This window comes from Elgaria multicarinata, chromosome 16, assembly GCF_023053635.1.
Source record: "Elgaria multicarinata webbii isolate HBS135686 ecotype San Diego chromosome 16, rElgMul1.1.pri, whole genome shotgun sequence".
Taxonomy (NCBI): domain Eukaryota; kingdom Metazoa; phylum Chordata; class Lepidosauria; order Squamata; family Anguidae; genus Elgaria; species Elgaria multicarinata.
This window is the reverse complement of record NC_086186.1, coordinates 12129595-12155713: the sequence shown is the minus strand read 5'-3', so window position 1 is coordinate 12155713 and position 26119 is coordinate 12129595. Positions and strand designations below refer to the sequence as shown.

At 41.8% G+C, this 26119-nt stretch overlaps 1 protein-coding gene across 3 annotated transcripts in view; it reads right to left on the bottom strand.

Moving 5' to 3' along the window:
* Window positions 1-26119, bottom strand: part of ZNF609 (zinc finger protein 609) — an 85300-nt gene that overhangs the window by 44396 nt on the left and 14785 nt on the right. For all 3 annotated transcript variants that reach the window (XM_063142859.1, XM_063142858.1, XM_063142860.1), the window contains exon 2: window positions 19199-20089. In XM_063142859.1, coding sequence (XP_062998929.1) covers window positions 19199-19957 — 759 coding nt within the window. In that variant the 5' untranslated portion in view covers window positions 19958-20089. The remainder of the gene's footprint in view (window positions 1-19198; window positions 20090-26119) is intronic.

Sequence of the window (26119 nt, the reverse complement as noted above, 5' to 3'; positions counted from 1 at the left end):
CACCATAGTGTATCCATGGAGATCCCATTAGATACACCTCACAACAGCTTACTCAAGCCTTGGGATTCCAGGAGTCAATTAGAAAGCTGACAGGAATGGAAGAATGAGGCTGTGCCAAGGCATCATTTCTGCTGCAGGGGTAGGTGATCTTGTTTTATTCCATTCTTCAACACCCACAACTGTCTTGCTTGCCTAGCAAAGAGAAGGTATCAAGAAAACGCTTGAATTCCAAACTCCTAGGCTCAAATTCTCTTCATGAACAGTGATGTACTCTGTGTATTCGACTGCATTCATATAGCAATTTGAACATTAACCTGCTTAATGGATAGTACTTGACTATGCTCTGAAAACATATGAGCCCCCAGAAAAATTCTGCCCCTGCAGCATCATTAACTTCATTTATATCAAGGCCACTGTTAAGGTGGCAAGCTAGAGTTAGGAAATATTGGCACAAGACCACATCCATACTAAAGAATAAAGGAAGATCACACAATATTTATATGGTTCTTCCAAACAAGTTAACAGGAACCATGATGCAAGGAAATCTTCCCCCAGAACAGTACATGGGTGGCAAAAATCCAAAATACCAGGAAATACAGCTCCCCAAACCCATCCAAATTGGGTTGCAAAGTCAAGAATATTTCATGCAGAGCAATAGTGAATTAGTCTCAAAGGGAATTTTGATGTTTAAGAAAGTATACTGCATGTAGAATGCATTCCACAAATGATTGCAAAATCAGCAGTACTGAAAATACACGTAAATCTTTGCTGAAAATCTTAAAACGTTTTACTGCTGTAGCCTAGAGGCCAACCAGCATTATAAAAGAAACTTACTGAGCTGCTCTAGCCCTGGGGTTAACAATGTGGGGCCCATTGGCACCAGTGTGACCCTCCAGACAGCTTGGGGTCCCCCCCTGCATTGTATAACACCCAACCTACAATCCAGCCAAGAGCAGTGTGCCAGCAGACGGACAACAACCTACAAGGCAGAGAGCCCAAGAATTCTTAGGTTTGAGGGAATTTGAATGTCATCTACAGTAGCTCCCTACACTCAAGCAGAATTCACTATATTCCACGTTGCAATACTCCTCATGGTTAGCAATACAGTAGACACTGCCTAAAGCAGTGATGTAAAATAACCTCTTCAGAAGCTACTGGTCAATCCTGCTCTACTTGCCCACACAACTTTAAGGACAAATTTCTGGATAGCATATCCTATATGCAGTAAAAAGTTTCATATGGTTGAGCAGCAACCTCTGGAACTCCCTTCCCAGGGAGGCTAAGCTGGCTCCCTCTGTGCTACAGTTTCAGAGGCAGTCAAAAACTTTTGTTTCAGCAGGCTTTTGGAACTACACTGGACCTGTGTTAATATATTGGATTCCCCCCTTTTAATCTGTTACTGGTTTTTTAAAAAAATAAATTAACGTGTTTTTAATGTTACTGTAGGTTTAATTCTATTTTAACTTTTGTAATTTATATTTATATGTTTTAATTGTACATGTTTTAATCTTGTAAACTATCTTGAGTCACAGTGCTGGGGAAAAGGCAGGATATAAATCGTCATCATCGTCATCAACTCAGTTTAACTAAAAAAATTAATGAATGAATGTCAGCTTATAGTTAAAAAAATCTATCTAGTAGCTTCCTAGTTGCACTTAGTTATGCTAAGTGCAAAGGTCAACCAACCACACAGGTTCCCAGCATTAATGTTCTATAGGCCAAATAAATCAGTGTTATCTAAAGAATCCAAAAACTTCATGTGTTAGAGTTCATTTCTTGCATATTTCCAGAATAATGTCTTTAAGAATTTCTTTAAGATGTTATTCTGAAATATCTATGCAGTGACTTTGCAACTACTTTATATGGAGTGAAAATGAAGCACACATTGCAGTAAAGTACGGAGCACTGACGGTTAGAAAAGGAGGGGGAAAGTAATGCTTCACCTTAGCAATTATACTCCAATAGTGTATTGTATGATTGTTGCCTAGTTTCTGATAGCAGGCTAAATGGAGAAATGTTTGGTGTATAATATGCAACTGAAATAACAGGCCCTTAGGGCACTAGGAAGTAATTTCCCCCTACATCTCACATTCAATCTGAGAATTTTGGAGAAACATTATTATTAGCAGCAGTTATTTTTATGGAAAATGCCAGGTTTTACATTGAGCATTAGAATTCCTGCCTTTGCCCCACCAAGATGGAAGAGTCCAAACTCCTGAAGCTATTGCTGGTGCCCTCATGTTGCAGAGCACTGAAGAATTAATAGCCACTTCTGAAGCAGCCATAAACACTAAACACATAAATGTTTCCTGTGCCTTCAAGTGTTCACACTAAGAAGGTAGATTTTCCTGCTACAAAACTGCTTGACTGCATGATAGACATAAGGAGCAGTGAGCAAAAGAAAGCCAAGCAGCATTCTAAACCCTCCAAACTATTATCCAGGTCAGCCTGTCTGCCCAAAGAAGAGGAAAGACTTAGCTAGCCCACATACCAGTTCTTATTTACAAGATCACCACCACCTCAAAGAGCTGCTTGGCTCCAAGCCCATCCCCTCCCTGCGGGATTCTTTCAGATTTCAAAATGGAGCTTCCTAGGACTTCAACAAAGCAGCTCCTAGTGCAGGCTCTCCCCCACCCCATCCAGGTAATTGCTTGACCCTTGCTGAGCAACTCCAATGCTTGCTAAGCTGCCTTTCCCTTCCTCCCCCCACCCAGATTTACTTGGCAGACTGTTTGGGGGAGGGGGTGACAAGGCTACAAACACACAGAATTGCTATACAGGAAGGACCCTGCACTCTGGCTGGAAAAGCAAGTAAAGCCCATGGCATTTTCAGAACTAGAACACAGAGAGCTCTTAATACAACACACACTTGGAAAGCATTTTAATAAGCCTTTTTCCATGATCTTGTACCCAAGGAGTAAAACATACATTTCTAATAAAGGGGTTGTTGTTTCTAAATTCAAAGATACAGGAGAGAGAGGAGTCCATGCTATAATTCCAGAGAGACCCTTCTTGTTCTACTGCATATAGAAGCATACATTCTTTTGGGGAGACACTGCAGCGATCCACACCCCTTGCCAGGAACTTACACACCTAAGCAGTCTTACCTGGGAATCGTGCTACAAAAATGGCAGCTAGTACATTTCAAAGAAGAAAAAAAACGAGACAAAAAACAAAATTGCCATCTGTTCAGCAGATGTGAGGGGATGATCCCCTGAACAAAGAACAGCAGAATCCAACAATGTGCTATGTGGTTAAAGCAAGTTGTTCCTGTCATTCGGATGAACTGGACATTCAGATATTGCAGTTACATGGCGCATTAAAGTAAAATGTAATTCTTCTATCTGAAGAGTTCCCAGGCCTCACTTAAATACCTATTGTCTTAGACAACAGAAAGATCTTTTCAACTCCCAAAACATTAGAATTCTGAGTACATTGTAGACTTTTGCCTTGCAATCGCTGAGAAAAGTTTGAAAATAGTTAAATTCCCTGTATTTCTCAGAAACAACCACCTAGAATAGGGAAGGAACCTAATCCTGACAAGTGATGGGCTACTAACACAGAAATAAATGGCTTCTTATAGTGCAACATGTAGGGAAGGAACAGAAAAAGCAAGAAACAAGAAGACTGGGCAACAGTGACAGAAAAGGGATATGGAAGAATTAAGTAGATGAGAATGGAATAGTATTGTAGTCAGAGATTAAAGGGACCTTTGCAAGTTTTAAAGTGTGGGTAGTGTCTAGTATTTGCATGTTCTAGACACTGGGCACAATACTGAGTTCTATAAAGTACAGCATTGTGCATACTGCCTGGTGCTCCTAGCTATGGGGTGGACAAGATATGAACCTTGAGCCACATGCAGCCCTAGCTTCCCCCTGCCATGCAGCCAAATTCAGCAATGGCTAAATTGGGGGTGGGTGGAGCTTTTAGCACTATAGAGTTTGAAAGCTGAATTTGACTGGTCTTGGTGCTCCATAGCAGCTACAAAGCTTTAAAGGGTCAAATTTAGCCTGCAAACAAGCTAAACGTAATCCTTTTAACAATCTGTAATGCTACAGAGGAGCACCAATATTTTTTAAAACACATTTCAAGGTGGTATGCAGACAATGTGGCACCCCACAGAGGAAGGAGAGTCCACAGGGGGAAATGGCCCCCAGACCTCCCACAGTTGCCCGCCTCTGTTTTAGCTAGTAATGCAAAGGGGAGATGTTTAGGGCAGCATGCATAGTAAAGCTCAGTAATATAGCACATGCTTTGCATGTGTACAGATCCCAGATTCAATCTGTGGCATTCCCAATGCTGTAACTGGAACGTATAGGTTACATAAATGATATGAATTAGACCCATGGGAATGAATTTAGATTTATATGGAGACTAAATGATAATCCAGGGCCTCAAAGCAGCTTACAATAAAATTTCATTAAAGTACATTAAAAATTGCATATGTACTTAAGTGTATCCATATGGTTGCAGTGGGTCCTTTCATGGATACATGTTAAAACAAAATAAATGGGATTTATCTCCAAAGAAATATGCTCAGGATTGGTCTACTAGATTTAAATGGATCCAAATATGCAGAACTTCCTCAGGATGCACCCCAAACGTTTTCTTTTTGCCTCCAGATGCTATCAATTTATAATGACCCCAGCTGTGTTATTTCAGAAATTGTAGCTATACCTTCACAGCACAGCTATCTCAACTGGCTTGCTTGATATTTTTTCTTCTGGAACTCCAAAATATCCTTAATTCTTACATAATTAATATTGCTGAACACAGGTCATATTGATTCTAAATCATACTGCTGTTTATTTATCAGCGGCACAGATGCTGACCCTTCATTTCTCCAACTGAAAAACCAAGCTTCATCTCAGATGCATTATATCCCTGAGCCTATTACTGCATCTGGCATAACATGAGTAGTACTGCAATACAAAAATCTAGTGTTTCTGGTATAGTTCCTTTTTGCTATTGAGCAAGCTAATTCTTGGGTCTCAGCAGGGAACACTTGATGTGTGAGAAATGCTATACTCATGAGCTCATTCACCATATATAGTGCAGTTGCTCATTTCTGTTCCTGGTGAATACGAGGGCAAGAAGGTATACGCACATAAACAAGAACACACATTGGCTGAGAAAATAAATTATAGCCTGTAAGAGAGCTCCAGTCCTCACTAGATTAAGTGGGAAATTATTTGAGATTCACCATACATTCCCACTATCATGAAAAGAACAAGATAGTTATCACTGGTTCAATGCCAGTTAAATATTTTGTTTAACACATGAACAAAGGAAGTTGCCTTTTACTGAGTAGACCATTGCTCCATCTAGCTCTGTATTGTCTACTATTGACTGGCAGCTATCCTTCAGGGTTTCAGAAAAAGGTCTTTTCCAACTCTACTTGGCGATGCAGAGGATATAACCTTGAATTTCCTTCATGCAAAGAATTGGCTCCACAACTGAGGTACAGTCACTACCCTACGGACCACTGGCCTGACTAGTGTCTGAATTTATTATGCCTGCGTCCATTATTGATTTTTACCTCATCTCTTGCCCATTTTTGTTTCATTACTTTTTTTTTAACAGTTTAAAAATTTGCGAGCCACCTTGGATGTTTCAAATTGAAATGGAAAGGCAGGATATAAGATTATTATGACTACTAATACTGAATGGGACATACAAGAAGGTTTTTTCCCTATTTTTATTCTCTAAGGCAGTAGGGCAAGGGAGCCACCATAACCAGGAAACATCTTATATGTGATAATTGCTTTCTGGGCACTTGGGGAGAAATGTGAACTTAAACTGCATCAGTGATTAATGTTGCTGGAAATGTAGGAATTAAAAAAAAACAACCTTGTACACAATTTTAACACAGAGCTACATGACTATTCCTATGAATGTGATATAAAAAGCAAGGACCATTACTATGCTGTAGTGCAGGAATGGAAAATGGAGGAAGGGGCAATTTAGGTAGTGGGTCAGTGGAAGTTGAGAGCTTATAACGCGATATATTTACAGAGTCCCACTGGGACTGTTAAGGTCAGTTCAGAGGGCATGCATTCAAGATCGCTGTGAGTGGAATGTAGATGCAGAAGGAGATTGCATCATCATTTTAATTAGTTGTCTTCTGTTCTGCTATAGATTTGTCCTTGTTATGCAGCCTTCGAAGATCTTAGATTTGCGGGCACAGTCTGGTTTTCTGGGTATAGATGAGTGATTACCAGCAGCTTGGGAACTCAGCTAAGGTTGAACCAGTGGAGCTGGCACCTGTTGGTTCAAATTTCATAGAATGATGGAGAGCCAACTGTTGCTGCTGCACCAACAAAAAGGCAATACAGGAGATGCACCGTGTGCTGGCAAGAACAGCCTAGGAGAGCATCAGGTTTAGAGCTGATCACTGAAACACTGCAGGATATGGGGCCCATTCATCAATTACCACATGTGGTTGAGATCCCTGGAGACAATTTTCAAAGTGCTGTGGCAAGAGGCTGCAAAATCTGCCAAACCGAATAGGATTTCTGGAAGGGAAGCCCACTGAGTGATTTCATTAGCATTTTGGTTAACTATTTTCATATATGTGAGTACGTTTGCATATATTGAAAACAGCATTTTTAATTTTTTAAAAAATTATAACTTTTTTTTTAATAAATTTGTTTTCAAGACCACTACAGTTCCTTGCCTTTCTCAGAAATATATATTCACGGGGGAACCTAACACCCCTTTCAGTTTGACAGTACTCATATATGTATATGCGTTTGCAAATGTATGTTTTATTTTTGGTTTTGAAAGGTTCACGAATTTGTGGTGGCTTTTTTTGGATGTTTTATCATATATGTGTATATGTTTAAGTCTTTCTATATATACACATCTTTTCATATACCTATATATATATATACACTAGACCACTGAAAAAGGCCAATGGTCGATTTGTTTTTGGTTATTTCTGGCATTGAATGATATGATAGTACAACTTGATTTTGCTCTCTTCTTTTCCTCAATGACTGTATATTTGTAGCCTGTCAGATTTTGTGGGATATCGTTTATCTTCACCACTTTTACTTATCCCAATTGTTTTATTGCTACTCACCAATTCTGGAACTTGCTAACAGTACAAAAGTAATTATGACTCAGTACAACATTATGCCTCTTTAGATATTTACACTATTGGTTTTGTTAAGTTTATTCATCAACAGTGGCTGCCCTCAGGGGGTGGGTTTAGCAATACTAATACCCAGTGCCCTCCAGTTAGTCCCAGATTATGGGATTACAACTCCCATAATCCCTGCCATTGGCCATGCTGGCTGGGACTGATCGGTCTTGTAGTCCAAAACATTCTCCAAGTGTAGATCCTTACATAGTCAAAAAAGCACCATCCATCAGCAAGCTTCAGGGAACTCCAAGATTTGCACAAGTACAACAATATTTAGAGCAAAACCCCAAACACCCAGGGCATCATCTGTTGGTGGCATGAGACAGTGACTGACAGCTGTGGGGATATGTGGAAAAAACAAAGCGAGAGTGGAATGGAGTATCCTGGAAAAAGGCATCACTGGCTGGCAACCTGAAAAAGAAGCACTAGACAGTGCAATATTTTGCTGCAAGTCCTACTTGTTTTAACATCTATATGAAGCCACTGAGAAAGATTATCCAGGGATTTGGCTGATGGCACTCAGCTCTATTTCCCTGTATCATCTATACCAGATGAGAAACAGTGCACATTGCTCTTCCAGATTGATGACCCCCTCTGAGGCAGAAAGAAAATCTTGCACTCCACACAAACAGAAAATGAGCCCAAAGTGGACTCTCTCTTCTCTTACAGCTTCAAAACTATCAGGCTCTGGACTGCAATGGAAGAAACAGTTTGCTGTGCTGAGCACATAGCAGTCTGTCTCTCCCACTTGCAATTCTAGGGTGCACAAGAAGATACAGCCAGCATGACAATAAGAGTAGGTGGGAGAAACACACATCAAGGCAAGGTGTCACACCCCAGGTGTGCAGGCCCCTTTTGAAGTCAGGCACTGCATTCAGCTGCTCCTAATTTTTCATTCCCAGTAGATCCAATACAGTTCTAAAGCCAATATTTTGTTATGGCACCTTCATTGGCATGACATTTGTTGGAGATTGTCCCACTGATCTGTGATCATGGAAAGACGGTCAGAAACAAAGGCTCCCTATAAGAACAGCAAAGCACCCTGTTACGAGGAGCTGCCTGTGTTGTGTTCTTGCTATCAGCTCCATGCTCAGGAACCCAGTAGCTTGTCAGCTGCATGAGTTAGCATCTACAAATTCTCTGCTTTTGCTGCAAACCCAAGTGTGATTCCAGTACTGGCCCGTTTCCCAGACATGGGCAAAGGCACCAATTTTCCCCATCTATCTAGTGATATATCAAACCCTTCTTCAAAATTACCTCTGCTGGCAAGTAGACTTGAAAAGCAGAACAAAAGCCATCTGCCTTAATGCCTGTTAGGAATATTCAGATGCTTTAAATCAATGCAACACCTTTAGGGGCATACTAACATAAGATGCAGATGGGGACAGAATTGTATCAATAAGTCTCGAAAACACACCTACAAAAAGAGACAGGCAAGGGATGCTGTTCTATGGAAAAACCAACCAGAAGATTTAAAGCAACCTCCAAAAGAAATCACATCTCAAGTTATCAGAAGAAAGACGGTACTTACTGTAAAGTTCCATTTCAGACTGAAAAAGTTCCAAATGCTCCAAAATTCTGTACACTCCCCCTCCCCTCCTCCAACCTCTCTACCCAGTACAGGTACCTAAACATTTGTTGTAGGCTCCTAATCATTTGATTTGGGAATTAGAAATATCTCGACTCCAACTCATCATGATGAACAGATATAGTTTTTGGTCTTCTCTAAAGAAATAGGCAACATAACAGGGTACAATTTAGCACTCTATCAATCGTCAATCCAGTTTAGCAGTGCGTGCATGATCCTGCTCCCCCTCCAGTACAACTGTGAAGAGGAATTGGAAGAATTTGTTTGTCTTCAACGAATTCTGGTTTGTCATTATGTCCAAACTGCGAACACGGTTTTGACTATGATTTATCCAAGGACTGTAAATCACAATTAAAAGTTGGCTTGTTCAGTCAAGCCATGGTTTAAACAAACTGCAGTTTACCCTGGTTCAGACTTAACTACTCTGCAAGGTTTAACCTGAAGAACAGCATAGACATACTGCTTGTCTTAAAATTTGTGGACTCCAAACTCAACTCTTATAAGGTATTCCTGTGGCTCAAATATGTTAAGTCCTGCCCTGACAATCACCAAATCTTCCACATTTCTTCTTGTGAATTAAAGACACACCTACAGCATCTGAATGAAACATAACACTGAATTTGTTTTTTTTTTGGTCTCAAGGGCACAGAAGCATAAAAACAGTAAGTCACAAAACAGGATGGAAAGTACAACAGAGTACTGGGCTTGGCTGTTTTAATGATTGTTAAACATCCACCATGAATTTCTAAATGAGCTGTATTCTGGAATATTAGTAGCATATATGTGTGGAGGGGGAGCAGGATTTGGATAAGGGCTCTTATCTGGCTGGCTCTCTAAAAATCTATAAGCCCTGCCCATATGACTGCAATATTTCCACAAACTCCCCAGCAGTCATGAATAACAGATACACCACCAGGAAACGGATCTATTGGGAATTCCAGTGTGAAGGAGGTCATGGATATTCTTTGAAGAAGAACCCTATTATCACTAGCCTTAGAAATGCATTAGACCCTGAAGTATAATTTTAAATCATTAGGTAAATTAGATTAATGCAGTTGACTATACAAGAAGGATACAAAGGTATACAAAAATCTTATTGCCTATGCCAGAGAATGTGCCAGGGTGGAGGGGTCCTTAGATGGGCCTCAAGAAAATAAAACCAGAAGCAAAGCAAAAGTCATTGGAAAAGTTTTGATATATATAATTTTTTAAAAACTTATCCAAAACCATGCAACTAGAGTAGGAGGTGAAGCACAAGCCAGCAAGCCATTATATTATGGATAGATAATTCCTTCTGGGTACCTTTATATCTCAGTAAGATCTGGAAATCAGAAAAATAAGCAAGTATTCCCATTGTAGAGGATTCACATACATATCACCAAAAACAAAAGATTGAAATTAAGGTGTACAGTCAACCAAGCCTTTAAATGCCTCCATACTATTCCTCCTCTCCAATTAGCTACATCTTTCTAATTCAATGTATGCATGTGTGAGAGCATGCACATCCTTGGAGATATTAATCAGCCTTCAGGGGTCAAGAGTGGATTAACTCCTGCTCTACAAGCAGCACTGCCTCTCACAGCTAGGAGCTGGCAACAGCTGAACTGGATCTAAAGCACAAAATATATTAAACAGGTTACAACTAACTAAATACTGCCAGCCCCCTCCTACTCTCACAAGTGGCATTAACAGAACAAGGAAGGTATTTTCTTCAGTTTAACCAAACTCCAGAGGCAATAGCAGCCAAATCTCTTCCTACTACATCAAGCAATAAAACTCACACACACACTTCTCCCTGGGAGCCAAATATCAAAATCAAACACCATTGGTTTAAGCAAGGAAGTTCATTTTCCTCCTTTGTAACTCTTGACATGTTGGCTGCATGCCATGTTCTTGCCTGGTTCCTGCAACAGAAGGTTCTGTACTGTAGGTCAGGGGATGATAAGGAAATCAGCACTCTACTTTGCAAGTCCTCCAAAGGCAGCCCTGTCAGCTGCTTATTCATGCAGAACTCAGAAAGGGAAAAGTAAAAGGCACAAAGACAAGGTAGCAGCTGGAAAGCTCCAATGCAGATGCCCATTTTCCAATGCCTTCCAGAACCTTTGGTCCAGGCTGCCTACACTGTCTTGGGAAGCGAAAGCAGGTACCATACAGAGGTAACTGAGTGGCAAACCGCTTGCAGCAGTTAAGAACATATCATAAGAACAAAAGAGCCCTGCTGAAATTGTACTGAAGACCTATCTCATCCAGCATTCTGTTCCCACTGCAGCCAACCAGATGCCTATGGGAAACCCACAACAGGACATGAGAGCAGTAACACCCATCTGCTTTTGTTCCCCAGCAACTGACACTGAGAGGCATAATGCCTCTGATACTAGTAAATGGTTGGCATTTCTAGGACGGGACAAAATGGCAAAGAAAGTTGTGTGCCAGGTCAGCAAAGTGTTTCCACAGGTGGCAGTATAAGCAATCTGCAATACTGTCCTTTATATACAAGCAAGTAAGCTTATGTTATTGTCCCTCAATACTCAAACTTTGGGGCAACTCCTTGCTTCCAGGCTGGAAGATGATTTTGAAGTGTGTTCTGGGAAGAATGGGGCTTGTGTTGAAGGCTAATCAGAGTACTAGTTACGCTCTTTGGTAACATTACAACACATCTACAAAATCTCCTAAAGATAATGATTTTGGCTGCTTAGAATTTTTTGTATAAGGTCAAGTTACACTTCTACAAAACTAAGCGCCCTGTGAGATCTGTTCAGGGAATGGGGATTCATGGATCTTTGATTCAAGTTATTATATTAGGGCTGTTTGTAGTGCAATGTCAGTTTCCTGACCATTTTGGCCCCTCCTAGAGATGTCATCCATTAACTACTACATGCAATTTGCCACTCATTACCTTGGAATAGTAGCAATTACCCTCTAAGGAGCAGCAAATCAACAAAATGCACTACCTGGCCTCCAGCCATTTTCCTGGGCTAGGGGACAGCAGGGCAGCATAGTGGCAACTACACTTAAAGCGCTCTCTCTCTCTTCTAGCCCTTCAAGTTAGAACAAGGATAGGCAAACGGTAGCACTTGGCTTAATTTCAAAAGCCCTCTGTAAGCAGACTGCTGGCAGCCAACTGTGCTGGGAGAGAGAGGGAGAGGGACAGAGAACTGGGGGTGGGCGGTGGCAGGAGAGAAAGCCAAAGAAGGGGTTGACATGCCCACTCACGGCTTTGGCAATGGCCACCACAGCTTTAGCTCCACCCACTGCTGGCATGTGGTCCTTAATAGGGGGAAAATAAGTTCCCCACCCCTGAGATAGAAGATGAAGAGCCATAATTGCAGCTACCATAGCTCCACACTTGAATGAACTGAGTGAATACAGCAACGCCAGGATGGCTTGGTGTGGCACCTGCCCCCTCGATTAAGGTAGTGATGGGGAGGGGAAAGTAGAAACTGATACAAACAGCTGCCAAAAACACACTTTATCATTTGCTTAGCTACCAATACAGTTCCTAGTGGGAGAGTGCACATTTGCTGCTGGCACCTTTACAGTCGTACCAACTGCCTGGCATTGCTCAATATGAGGCAGCAGCATGATGAGCACGCTCTGCTCTAGCCGGCTGGCACTCAGCCCTAGCCATGGGAACAAGTAGCTGGCTGGGACGGAGGGACTGATATCTGGGAAAACTGCCTCTGACAGAGGTGCCACACTTGCTGGCCTATCTCTAGGAGGAAAGGGCACAGTAACATTATTTAACTCAGCTCTCCCTCACTTAGAGGTGCCCCTGCCATTCCATGAATGCCATAGACCCCTTTCTGTAAAAGAATGGAAAGTGTGTGAAGCATCCAGATAAATTCAGATAATGCATTCAGATTTTCTAATAACTTTCTACATCCAAACCATTCAAGAATGTTTTAAGGATTTCAACATGAGAATGAATGCATGAGGGCAAGAGACACAGGAGGCACAAAACTTTTGACTCATGAAAATCCCTGAAAAAAGGTTTGTAAGCAGAGGTTGAGGGAGCACACATCTGCCTTCTACATCAACCAGCCTTTCCAAGACCTTAACGCTGACCCTTAAGTTAAGATGCAGATACACCACTAAGGGTCCAGTAATAAGTTTGCTGCAAAATAGATGCTTTTCATTGAAATATGTTCAACTGATTCTTTAACCAGACTAATACCAAAATCTTATCTGCCTGGATCATCCCACTACTAGCACCAGGCCAAGTCTACAAAATGAGATTTAACTGCACTGCTCCCTTCATTACAGTTGCTCCCTTCAGGATTTGGAGGATGTGCTACTACCTCAGAGTAAGTAATTCCGGCTATTCAGCAAACTGAGATATACCTCTATTTTGCTCAAAGAAATGCTTAAAGACAGTCAACACACACTAACTACATGATCAGTGAAAGCAGTGGGATTCTAAGGAGGAGAACAGTTTGGGCTTAGATCCGTAGAATCAACATTTTATGGGTAACATTTAGAATTTTTAATTACTATCTGATCATACTGGGTTACCTCAAAAGGTGCGCCCATCTGTGCTGGGCCTCAAAATATCTCAACTGTCAGGCAGGTTCATATTAGGGATGAGCAAAACAGTCTATTCCCAAACCACACCACTTTTATATGTGTCGGCCCATAAATCTTGCTTCCACATTAATACATTGGGGGTGGGGGGGAATTAATTTGCACACACATAAAAATTGCATTTACATGAATATTTAAATTCATTTTTTAAACTTACTTTCCCCTCCAAATATACATTTCTAAATGATTTTGACACATTTTTGAGCTGAGAACTGTCTGAACATTTAGAAATGTGAAAGCTGACGGATGACGAATGTCTTTTTGCTTGATGACCCAATCTAAGAAATCCTCAACTCATGGACACCTACACTAATAAACGTTAGTTGATCACTAACAGGAAATAAAAGCTGTCTCTTGGACTCTAAGACTGAGAATACATTTCAAGCTTATACCATTTCCCCCATTTTGTTCATAAAATCTTTTGGTTAAGTAACCCTTGTTTTGTTCTGCGCATTCCAAATGAACAAACCACAATATCAATATAATGGTTTCATCCTTGCTTGTCTTAACCAACTTTTTTTAGAACAAGCCACAGTTCCCGGCTCGTATATAACAGGGAACAACAGTTTGTTTTAAAGTGAGAGCAGAAGCATTCACGCTCTTCCTCTTGTGCACAAAGGGGAAGAAGAGAGGAGGGGGTAGTACACAGGCTTCAGACTTGCCACAATTGTCTGAACTCTGTCTATAGATAACAACTGACAGATGGTTAATGTGGAAAAAAAACCTGGACTGAATATGAATTGAGACTGGGCTTTTTGAGGTGGCTACCCAGATAGGATTCTAGTAGAAGGGGTGTTGTAAGTTACTCCACTTGGGTGAGTTTCCCCAGTCTGTCTGTGTGACAATGACAAAGGATGCATTTGCAGCATTATGTGTCTGCAACATACTGCCCAAGTTCACCTCAATAAGAAGCTTCTTAACGCTCCTTCTTCCTGTGTGCAAAAGCACCACAATTAGTATCCTACACATCAGAGGCGCATACCCCCACTCTTAATAAGTGTTCAAGCAAAACAAAGCTGGAGCAGAAGTCAAACACAAGGAAGCGGTTTTGTCCACTGCTCAGCTCTCCGCCTCTACTTAGCCAGCATCAAGCCAGGCAAGCACAGCAGAGAACAATGACAACGGATGGAGCTGCCAGAGTCTGCTGGGCTGCACCTCCCATTCCCGCAGGCACTACAGTAGCTGCTGCCACACAGCAAGAACCTGCCATTTACTGTGCTATTATCAGAAAAAGCAGCACCACAGCCAGAGCACTACCAGCTGCCAGCAATGCAGTCTCTAAACTGACAGAAAGAAAAACCTGAAGCACTAAAGCGGCATTATATGCTCAGGAGTCAGGTCTGTTCAAGACAGCTTTTCCTCTCCAGGGTCACAGTGATCAAAAGGGTAAAAGCCAGCTGAGGTGAAAACACATGGGGCTGGGGTGGGTGGGGGATACATATTATACCATTGAACTGATCTTTTCCAAATTCATGGAGTGAGAAGGATTTTCAAGGTCGTCAGTAGGCGAAGAGGTGCTTAGCCCTTCCCATGCTTGCTAAATCTCCCCTGCAAATCTCAATATTGCTGTTTTCCCATCACAACCAGGCTTCTCCTGCTACAAGAGTTTAGAAAAGGAAAAACAGAATGCAGAACTCAACCCTCTGTATTCGAATTACAAAAGAAACATGAGGTGGGGAATTCCTTGTTTGCTTCCCATAAGACATAGTTCCGGCTGTTCGCTTGCCCTTCATTCTCAGTGCAGCATTATTTCCTGCATAGTATCCAATGTGATGTCATCATAGAGATCTGTCAGTTGCAGAAGAATAAGTCAAGCCAACTCTCCTTTCTGGAAAACACGTTTATCCCATAGATCACAAGAGAAGGTCCTATTCTGACATTATTTTAGGCATGAATATAACCCATGCAGTTCCCTCCTTCACACAACCAACTGATACATTAGTGCTGTTTGTGAAGTGTCTGTAGTAAAGTTCTGTACACATAGATTTTGATGTGTACACATAGATTTTGAGAAGTCAACTACTGCTAACGTCTTCTATAGCAGGAGCAAAACCTTACTGCTCATTTGTTTTCCACCACTACAACTTCCTCCCCAACTTTTATTGCTGTAAGCACTGCAAAAAGGGGTCTCCTAAGGGCTTCATTCCTTATATTGAATATATCAATCAATATATCAGTTTATTATACATACAGACCCATTCTCACACAGAATATATACCCTGCCACAAAAAAACCCCAGAAATAAGTGGCAAGTTATAGGTCTTTTCACCCCAATTCTCTGCACAAAGAGGCTGTTTATAGCAACACCAGGGAGGTAAGCCTGTCCATCCAGAGCCCAAGTTCAGGCACTTGGTTTCAATTGCCTTTCTGCACAGATCCTAATCTGTGCTGTGTTACCATTTCAAGCCTGATTCTGTTCTCTGTCACAGCTAAACCAATCCCCCCCACCCTCCCAACCCCCATCACCTCAGGCTTAAATTTTCTATCAAAGGAAATACAAGGCAAGTCTGATGCATCAAATCAAGTAGCTAAGGAGGTTGCAAGCAACTTTTTGCCAATATTTTTTCAAACCTATCCAGCATCAGTATGACAGATTCATTTAGGCTTAGGGCAGGATTCTGCCACCACCACCTGAAGTGGAATATCATGTTTCACAAACATTGCTGCTGCCATTTTACAAGGCTGTACAGGATTTATCTATCCTATAGAGCATATTTTCTAATTACATTTGTTATATGGTATTGTCACAGCTATAAAAAGGAGAATTACTCACAATGCTCAGTTTGACAAGACTAGCTAATTTTGATCCAGAAGATGGAATCTAGATTTCACACATTAGGCATTTGTTGATATTGTCTCTCTGTATACACAAGTTGGTTGGGGGTGGGAAGCACCATGCCGTTTCTATCAATATGTTGAGTAATACATGATATATCTCAATGAAAACACAAGGAAGCTATAAACTATAATCAACAGGCAGGAAACAGTTTAAAACTAGTTCTGTAATATGGCAGCAAAAAAGAAGCCAGATAAAGAAGCTCCTCTCTTCCCTTGTTTTAAAACATAATACATACAAGACCAACAACCCCCTTCAACACAAGTTATAACCATCTAATTGCTTTCTGTCTCACAGTATCCACAGAAACAGAAAGAGATGTAATACATAGGATATTATTCTCTCTGCTTGCACTGGTATCCTGGAAATGCAGAGATTTCTGTTATTAACTATGAATAGGCTAATGCAGCACTTAAATCAGAGCACATCTCTTCCCTCTGCAAACAGCTCTTGCTATGATGTGATTTGACAGTTCTTCAGAGAAAGTGAACACTGAATACTATTTTAAAAGCATAAGCAAGAACCCAATCAACTACAGTAGCCATCTGGAGAGCACCAGGTTGAGGAAAGCAGCCCTACACTATGAAAGCAAGTGCTTGTAAATCCTGCCAGATTCCTCTTTGTTTTTCTTTCTTATAAGAGGTATATACATATACTTCCATCTTCCTTCCCATGTCAATAACATCATTTCAATTTCTATCTCCAGCATACAAACTCACTGCTTAGTATAAACCAATGAGCTGTCACTAGGCTAGAACAGCTAGGGACGACAGCCACATAAACCAGGAGTCAGGTAGAAATAGATGGGCAATTAGGCAGGTCATCAGAACTCTACAGATTTGACTTCCAGGAAGCTACTAATCTTGAGCATTTCCTAGACTACAACCCCGGAAGGGCTAAGTGAATACTGCTACCTTATTTACAATCCATAGCCCTGCTCCTTCCTCCTCAAAATCTGTGCACACATTGCTGTAAGTATCTCAGTACAGACAGGTGGCATAACACAGGTGGGCTGGAGGGATGCAGTAGCACGAATAATGTATCAAATTATCCAGTGCACACATGCTTCAAACATAGAGCCTGCTTTTGAAACCTTGTGTGGCACCTAAGGAGCTTCAGCTGATCAATCCTTCTGTTCTTCCTAGCAAAGGTGACTTTATCTTCTCCAAGCACTTGAACAGAATAACAAGCCACTGTCACAGAGCAGACAAAAGTCCAACAACAAACAAGGCAGGTGAGTCATAGATGAAAACAATTCGTAACAGAGCAACCAGGTTGCAACAGCAGAAGCAGAAACTTATTTCTGAGAGCAAAGTAAGAAGAGGGAGGGCGACATTTCCATCACTTCCAGCAGGTTACCAGTGTTTCTGCCTTCAGAAACCACCATACATATCAACAGATACAGACTAGGAACATAGCCTTCTCATCTTTGTAGGCAAAGAAAGCAACTCATAACCACTCTTACTAAGACATACGATAAGTGGCACAATCCTAGCAAAGGATAGTAAGCTGCAGCTTCTATTATTATTCACTACTTAGACAGGGCAATCAGCTGAAACAAGGAAATGCCCAGTTACTCTTTAAAAGCATTTGCCATAGAAACTACTGGGAAGAGCTACTCCGCTCAATTCAATAACTTTGAAAGCTACTACTCTCAAGCATTTTCAAAAAACCTTTCAGCCCAACCCCTTGTAAATTGACTGGAGGAAGTATGGGATCTTGAATGCAGAATCCACAAAGAGCAATCCATGATGAGCAGGACCTCAGTGGGGAACAGGACATACCCATCCAAACTCACTTCATAGCTACTGGTAGGCCATGAACATACCAATTTACTTTCTAACCTGACAGGCTCAGGGACAGGTTATTAGAGAGCAGAGCTTGTCATTTCCTCAATACCGACATCCCATTACTCATTCTGATATTGGTACTGCCAGCTACCCAATCTTAATTTTGAACGTTTAGCACAATGGTGCGCTGACTTCACCCTTGCTTGGTCCATTTTTAATTAGAAACACTGTGGTTGGTCTACCAAACTATTTTAAAATTTACAAAGCAAGAAAGCAGGAATTCTAGCAATAAATAGGAATTAGGGAGTCTACTGGAAATTGGCAAGCAGTCCCCTGCTGGACCACATCCTACTGCCTGGCCCAACTGCAGAAAACAGTGGATGGTTCTTCAGTTCTAAGCAGCCAATGCTGAGAAAACTGCAACCTTTCTAGAAGAGAGTATAACCAAGATATAAAGAGGAGGCCAGTAACAGAGACAGCCCAGGCCTAAAAATACTTCCAAGGATGTTGGATCTCTTCTCTTCCATTCTCCAGGCCCTCAAATAGTGGTCCATTTTATAAATAACCTTGAGCAAGCATAATCTACATAGAAGGATTTTGCAGCCCCTGAATCAATTGAACAGGGTCAGAATTGGGAGTTCTATCACAAAAACTGTAATTTCCCAACAGAAGTGATAACATGTAAGAAAGCTGTCATGCGTTGAAGCAGTCCTCATTGTAAACCATTATTTATTGTCTTACTTCCACATTTTTACCAAACAGAGAAGGATCAAGTCATTATATAGCAGCTACTGATCATACAAGCTGAACTTGTAGGAATAAAGGTAGAACATTAGTCCCCAAGAGATAAAGCCCAGTAAACACCTAAGGATGGAGGCTCAATAGAAAGCTAACACCTGATGTGTTACACCACAAACTTTAGCAGTTTGTATCAGGTCACAGCAGTTGTGTTCCTTGCAGGATACTCCTCACAGAATACTCTAATTTTTCAATGAGCAAGATCATGTTACCTTCCAATAATATAAGATTCCGCACAAAAATGCTCCATTTCCCAGTTCCACTCCATTGGGAGACATACAAACCCAATCCCAGTGAAATGCAATAATCTGCCTTAATTTTCTGTTCCTGATCAACAACAAGGCTGCATAGGCTAGGAAGCAACACATCCCCTTTACAAAGAAGAACATCATAGTTGTTGTCTTCCATCTGCGTTCCAGCAGCACCATACCAGACCCAGCCATCAGCCCACATCTTACCTTCTCCGATTTGACTTTTTTGAGCTGTCGGCATTCACTGTCACCATCTTCCAGCTCCGACTTAACTCCCAAAGGATTGAGTGCAGATCCTGTGTCAATAGCTATACTTCCAAGCTGCTCAGCAGCAGCAGCAGCAGCAGCAGGCTCTGATCCTTGGCCACCATCATACTGCCCAACCCTGACAGCCAAGGCAAGAGGCTGAAGTACACTGGGCTCCTTTTCTGTTGGAGCACCCGCACCCTCACTCCTTTCCTTCTTACTCTTGGACGAACCCCCCTCCTTTTCTTTCTTTGAGTTGGCCACACTGCGAGAAGCCTTGGCCGATTTCTCAGAGCCCTTTGGGGCAATGGCAGCCACCAAGCCACCAGAGTTCACGCCATCCCCAGGGCGCCCCTGAACCTCCTTCTTGCCACTGGTCCCTTCACTTGGAGTGAACAGGGAGGATCCTGGGGCAGCCTTTCCACTGTCCTTGCTACTCTTACTCCGTTTGGATTTGGATTTGCCTTCCTTGCTCTGTGGACCTGGCACTGGGGTCACAAACTTGATGTTCTCCGGCAGTGTCGCCACAGCATTCGGTGCTGGTAGCCCCACCTCCTTGGAGCCTGACATTTCCAATTTCTGTTGGTCCTTTTCCAAATCCGCGTCCAGGTCAATGATGAGATTCCCTACTCCAATGTCCCATTCATCCCCACTGTCATACGTCTCAACAGGGTTTGCATCCACTCCTTTCCCTCCGGAAGCTCCACTGCTCAAGGACATCTTAGAGTTAACGACCCACCTCAAGGTTCAAGCCTCTTGTCTGCTCCCTCAGCCTTTGGGTATGAAGTAGCAGCTTCAGCTATGTTCTCAAGCCTCCAGCGATCAAGGTGCGCCCAGGCGACAACATAATTGCTGAAAGGGAAAGCAAGAATGGATATTACATTGCTGTTCTCAGAAAGTGGATCGAAGAACCAGTGCACAATATACATATATGGGAACATATTCACATGCAGACACAAGGATACACATACAGATTAGTTGAGTATATATACTTATTTACTCACCATGGAACCAACATTCCACCAATATAACAGGGCCTTTATTGCCATGTACCAATGCCACTGGTGGTAAGGCATTACTACATAATTACAAGGAGTTTAATTATGCATAATATTTTGAATTCAGTTCCTTTCATGAAAAAAGTAAAGTGCTAAGCTTAGGATGGCATACTGGGCCCTACTACATGTGAACATCACCATAGAAGAAACACACACATCCTAAGTCACCAACTCAGTGAGCAACATGCCATCCTGCTACCATTTATTCTGCCCTTCATTGTCATACCCCTTGAAAAGCTTTATGCTACTCCTTCAGAGAAAGATTCCGTCTCACTTGCACTTTTACTGCAACAAACTTGGTCATCTGGCATCGTTCCTTCAATACCAGATTCTGACAGGTCGCTACTCTGTTTCTAACCCTCTCTCACACTGACTGCAAGGATTGAGGTAGCTGCTTCCCTCCCTCTTCTGTATCACCGGCTTCAAAGTGAGCATAGACTCAATTAAAAAAAAATAGAAAAACCTAGTAACTAAGGACTGCAGGTACTTACTGCCTTGAATATTTTTTCTTCTGGGCATGCTTCATTCTCGCTGCAAATTCAGGTAGAACTTGTCGAAATTCAAGCAATATTAAATCATAGAATCATAGAATAGTAGAGTTGGAAGGGGCCTACAAGGCCATTGAGTCCAACCCCCTGCTCAATGCAGGAATCCACCCTAAAGCATACCCGACAGATGGTCGTCCAGCTGCCTCTTGAAGGCCTCTAGTGTGGGAGAGCCCACAACCTCCCTAGGTAACTGGTTCCATTGTCGTACTGCTCTAACAGTCAGGAAGTTTTTCCTAATGTCCAGCCGGAATCTGACTTCCTGTAACTTGAGCCCGTTATTCTGTGCCTGCACTCTGGGATGATCGAGAAGAGATCCTGGCCCTCCTCTGTGTGACAACCTTTTAAGTATTTGAAAAGTGCTATCATGTCTCCCCTCCATCTTCTCTTCTCCAGGCTAAACAGGCCCAGTTGTTTCAGTTTCTCTTCATAGGGCTTTGTTTCCAGACCCCTGATTATCCTGGTTGCCCTCCTCTGAACACGCTCCAGTTTGTCTGCGTCCTTCTTGAAGTTTGGTGCCCAGAACTGGACGCAATACTTCTCATAAGAAGCTTCTTTATACCAGGTCAGACTATTTTGCCTTATCTAATCCACTATGTCTACTATGACTGGCAGTTGTTCTCTAGTGCCTTTTTCCACACAATCTACATGATCCTTTTAACTACAAATGCCAAGGATTGAACCAGGGACTTCTTGCATGCAAAGCATTTTCCCCTCCCTTAAGTTATGGTCCCTCCTCTGCTGTTGCGGATCATGCTTTTGTATTATCCACAAACTTCTTTAAAATGAAAACAGGCTCCAAAGAATGAGAGAATCTTCAAGGGCTACCTAACAAGTCCTCACTGGGGATGCCACCACTAGATTCAGCCACCATAACATTTTATTTTAAAGAGGAAATGGTCACCTTCTCAAAGCAATTTGAGAAGGGTCTAGTGTAAGGGCATATATTCCTTCTTAAAGAACAATGCATATTCCCACACACTGCTATTTTAACGAATTATTCAGTGATGACAGAGGAGGCGGTAAAGTACTTTAAGGATTGGTGCAACATAGTTTCCCATGAAAACTGCTTTGCAGCCATTTGTTTCAAAATTCTGAATTGTTTATAGACAAATAATCACACAGAGAAACAAAGGCCGGCCAGCTATAAACTGATTGTGATAGCAGAACTGAAGGTACCCCAAGACCCTTAGAGAAAGAGAGTTGAACTCTGTTAAAATAGAGAAGTGGATGTCAGAATATCATGCAGATTTCTTGGAGTTGCTATTAATTCAAGTTTCAACAGTTTTCAGTACCTGGTTGTTTCCGCCTTAAATCTAAACAAGGAAAAGGAAGTATATTCTATGATCTTTAATTTTCTACAAGTTCTCCAATAAAAATGTCTATATAATATAACATTTAAATCATATTAATTTAATGTTTCAATTTTTTCACTCAAATACTTCAACTCAAATAGCTGTGGTGTATTGGGACAAAAAGATTAACACGGGTTATGTTTTTTTTGGCTTTGTTTACTAAATACAAGTAAAATAAACACACTAAATTAGATCTTCCTAAGGCAGTGGTGGGCCAGTTGTTTTGGCCTATGGCTCCCATCAGCTCTAGCCAGCATAGCCAATGGTGAGGAATGATGGGAGTTGTAGGCACAAGCTTCTAACCCCTGCTCTAGAGCATCAGAAAATTTTGTGATGGAAACTGAATTTTTTACTATGCAAGTCGCCCTGTGCAAAATAACTTAATTTGCATTGGGAAATTATCCAGTTTAAATTTTTCCTGAAAACCCACATCAATGACTATATATGAAGGCTAAACATGTATCAGCAGTAACGCATCATGCTAGGCTACAATTAATAAGCAACCAAACGCAGTATCTTCATGAAGATTCTGTACACTGGATATTTCCCTGGAGGCTATATAGTAGCAAGTCAGTCACTCCACAAGATAAGTATATGGCAATTATATTTACAAGAGGCAATTAGCACATGAAACTACATTATCCCTAGCAGCCAGCCAAACCCTAGCAAAGGGTAGTTTCAGGCGCTCCTGTGAAAGCCATGGCCTCCCCTACAGCTGTGGCTCTTCTTTAAGTGTTATTGTCTTCTGCTCCTCCATGCTGAGCACAGGAGACTGATGATCTGCATTGTTACATATGGAAAACACTTAAAGCTAGTACCATTTTTATAAAAAGGTTTCTCCTCCCTTTTTCTTTTTTACAATTCCATTACGGCAGGAGGCGAAAAAGCAGCTTGCAAGTGTGTATCTAGAGACAGGTACACTATATAACGCCAGGAATTAATTCATCTGATGGGCTGCAGTAACCACGCACTATTTTCCATGCGCTCCCTATAGAATCTCTGGTTCTGTGCTGCTAACAATCTGCTCCCTGACAGATCATTATGGAGATTTTTAACCCCATGAGCCAAGGATTGGCATGTAAGCAGGAAGTAAAACAAAAACAAAAAACAAAACAGTGACTTTTCATCTTATTGCAGAGAAAGTGCAGAATCAAGAGACTGTGTTACAGGCAGCTGTTGGAATCAGGAATGGCTTTGAAAAGCTGCAGTCTCCCTCCCTTTTCTAGCACAGAGCTTACTGCTATCTACCTCCTTAGAACATTCCAGCTGCTTCACTTGTTAGATATCGTCACTGGGCCTTTATTCCTCCAATTGAGATTATTGGCAAGCTCTCCACTGTTTAGATTATTCTGGAGGAAGGACAGAGCCATGTGGCAGTCAAAAGAACAAGCAACTAGGGATGTTAGGGGTGCCTGGCTGGGGATCATGGCCTTGCAATTTCTCATTGGCTTGGGCCCGTGGATACTAGTCTGCAGATCTCCACGCTTGCCTGACTTGCTGAGCACTGAATCAGGCAAGTGTGGGGATCCCCATGCCTTGGAATTTTGTGTAAATGGCCCCTTTACAGATTTGTGAGGTTACCAGTACATGGACCAACGTGACTAGGCTGTCACTATCCAACAACAGAAGTAGTTGGCACACCAATCGAAGTTGCTAATGGGTGCTCTAGGCAACTGAGATCACCTTAGCCTGCAGTGACAAAGATAGATCCAGGAGCACCCCCAAACTACATACCTGCTCCTTCAGAGGAAGTGCAACCTCATCCAGAACAGGCAAACAGCCCAATTCCAAGACCTGGGAACCACCCACATAGGGTCTCAGTCTTATCAGGATTCAGTTTCAGCCCTCATCCAAGCACTGATTCAGAATGTGCATGGCCTCGCCTGATTCAATGTCACAGAGAAATAGAACCGGGAGGGGGTGAGGGTTTCATCAGCAATTAGGTAACCTGAATCTTTTAATGGCCACTTCCAACAGCTTCATATAGATATTAAATATCATTAGGGACACAGAGTGGCAGCACTTCCTGTAGCACCCCAGAGTTCAAAGCACGGACACCCAATGTTATTCTCTGGAACTGACCCTGCAAGTAAGAGCTCAACCTCTGTAAGGCAGTGCCCCCAACTCCCAACTGACAGACAGTCTAGGAGGACACAGTGGTGAACAGTATCAAAAGCTGCTAAAAGATCAAGTAGTAGTAACAGGGACACACTCCTCCTGTCCCTCCCTCAAATTACATCATTCATTAGCATGACCAAGGCCAATTCTGCCCCCAAAGTGGGCCTGAATTCTAACTGGAATTTCATCCAAAAGTGCCTGCAGCTGAGACACCACCACTTTGTTGAGCATCTGACATAGGAAGGAGGTATCTCTGGGCCAAGGGAGCATTTTTTTTCAGAAGTGGTCACATCTCTGCCTCCTTCAAGGCAGTAGGGACCACATCATCACACAGTGAAGCATTCACCACTCCCTTGATCCATCTGGTCAATCCAAAGAAGCCATGAAGGGCAATGATCGAGAGTGTGTATAATGGGTCATCCAGATGCAAGTTCTTGTCCACATGCTCAGGCTACAGAAACTGAAACAGAATAAGATAGTGTCACTTCAACAGACACTAAATCAACAGCAGCATTCAAATTAGCATGATGGTGAATGATTTTATTCTCAAAATGACTTGCAAACTTCTCCAAGTGTCTTGCAAATTTGTCACAGTGGTAAACAAGATGAAATTTATAACCTAGATTAGTGGTTCCCAAACTTTTTCAGGTAACCGCCCCCTTGGTTCCACGAACTCATGCCCAGTGCCCCCTACCCTACACTATAAAAACCATCATTCAGAATAGTGGTTTCAACGACCCACTAAGGAAGATAATAACAATAAAATTCAAAACAGTAACAATTAATTGAATATTTATTGAAAATCCAATTACATTTTTTTAGTTTATTCAATTAAACATTTCAATTCACCATTAAAAGGACTCTTCTTAAACGGTATCAATACATGTGTGGATTCTTCCCCTATATGGCTTGGGACCAAGCTACCTTCTCCCATAAAAATGTCCCTGGGTTTTAAAACCTTCTGGAGAGGCGCTTCTCAGAAAAGACCACCTCGAGCACCCCCTGCCACCCCTTCTCCTCTTAGCGCCCCCTGCCGCCCTCTTGCCTCTTAACCCCCCTATGCAATCCCACCGCCCCCAAGGGGGCAGTACCACCCATTTTGGGAACCACTGGCCTAGATAAAGAGGCTTTGACTAAGACCATCTTCACCACATGTCTAACTGAAAATAAAATCTGCCTCCAAGTATAAGGAGTAAAAGTCTATAAACAAAACAGAATATTTCATGGGATAGCAAACCCTATAAAATTTTATTTTCTCTTGCTTCACAGCAAATGCACTATGCTAAAGTCAAGCTCCATGAGTCAGAATTGACAGAAGAAACACAAACCCAGCATGCAACCATCTTCATAATAAATTTAGAAGTTCAGCTTTGGTATACTACAAATCTGTATGCAGCTTTATTTGAAATTATAACTAGAACACATAACTAACCAAAACCCCACATTGTAGACTTAAACAAATCACAGAAACAACCTGTTCTATTTTATGCAGTTATAACTCAGCCTTCGGGTATTGGCACACTCCCCAACAGAACATCCATTAGATAGAGTGGAAATAAAGGGTAGGATCCAATGCTACTCCTACTTACAGTAGACCAACTGAAATGAATGACACTTGGTAGTCATGACTAAGTTACGATCACATTATTGCAATGAGACTACTCTAAGTAGGAGTAACATTGGATACCAGGAAGCTACTAAATCCAGATAGAAAAAAACAATCTGAGTACATGAATCCCTATTTACTTCCTCCCTGCCACACAAAGTTTTCCCATACAAAACAGAAAATGCATGCATTCACTTGTC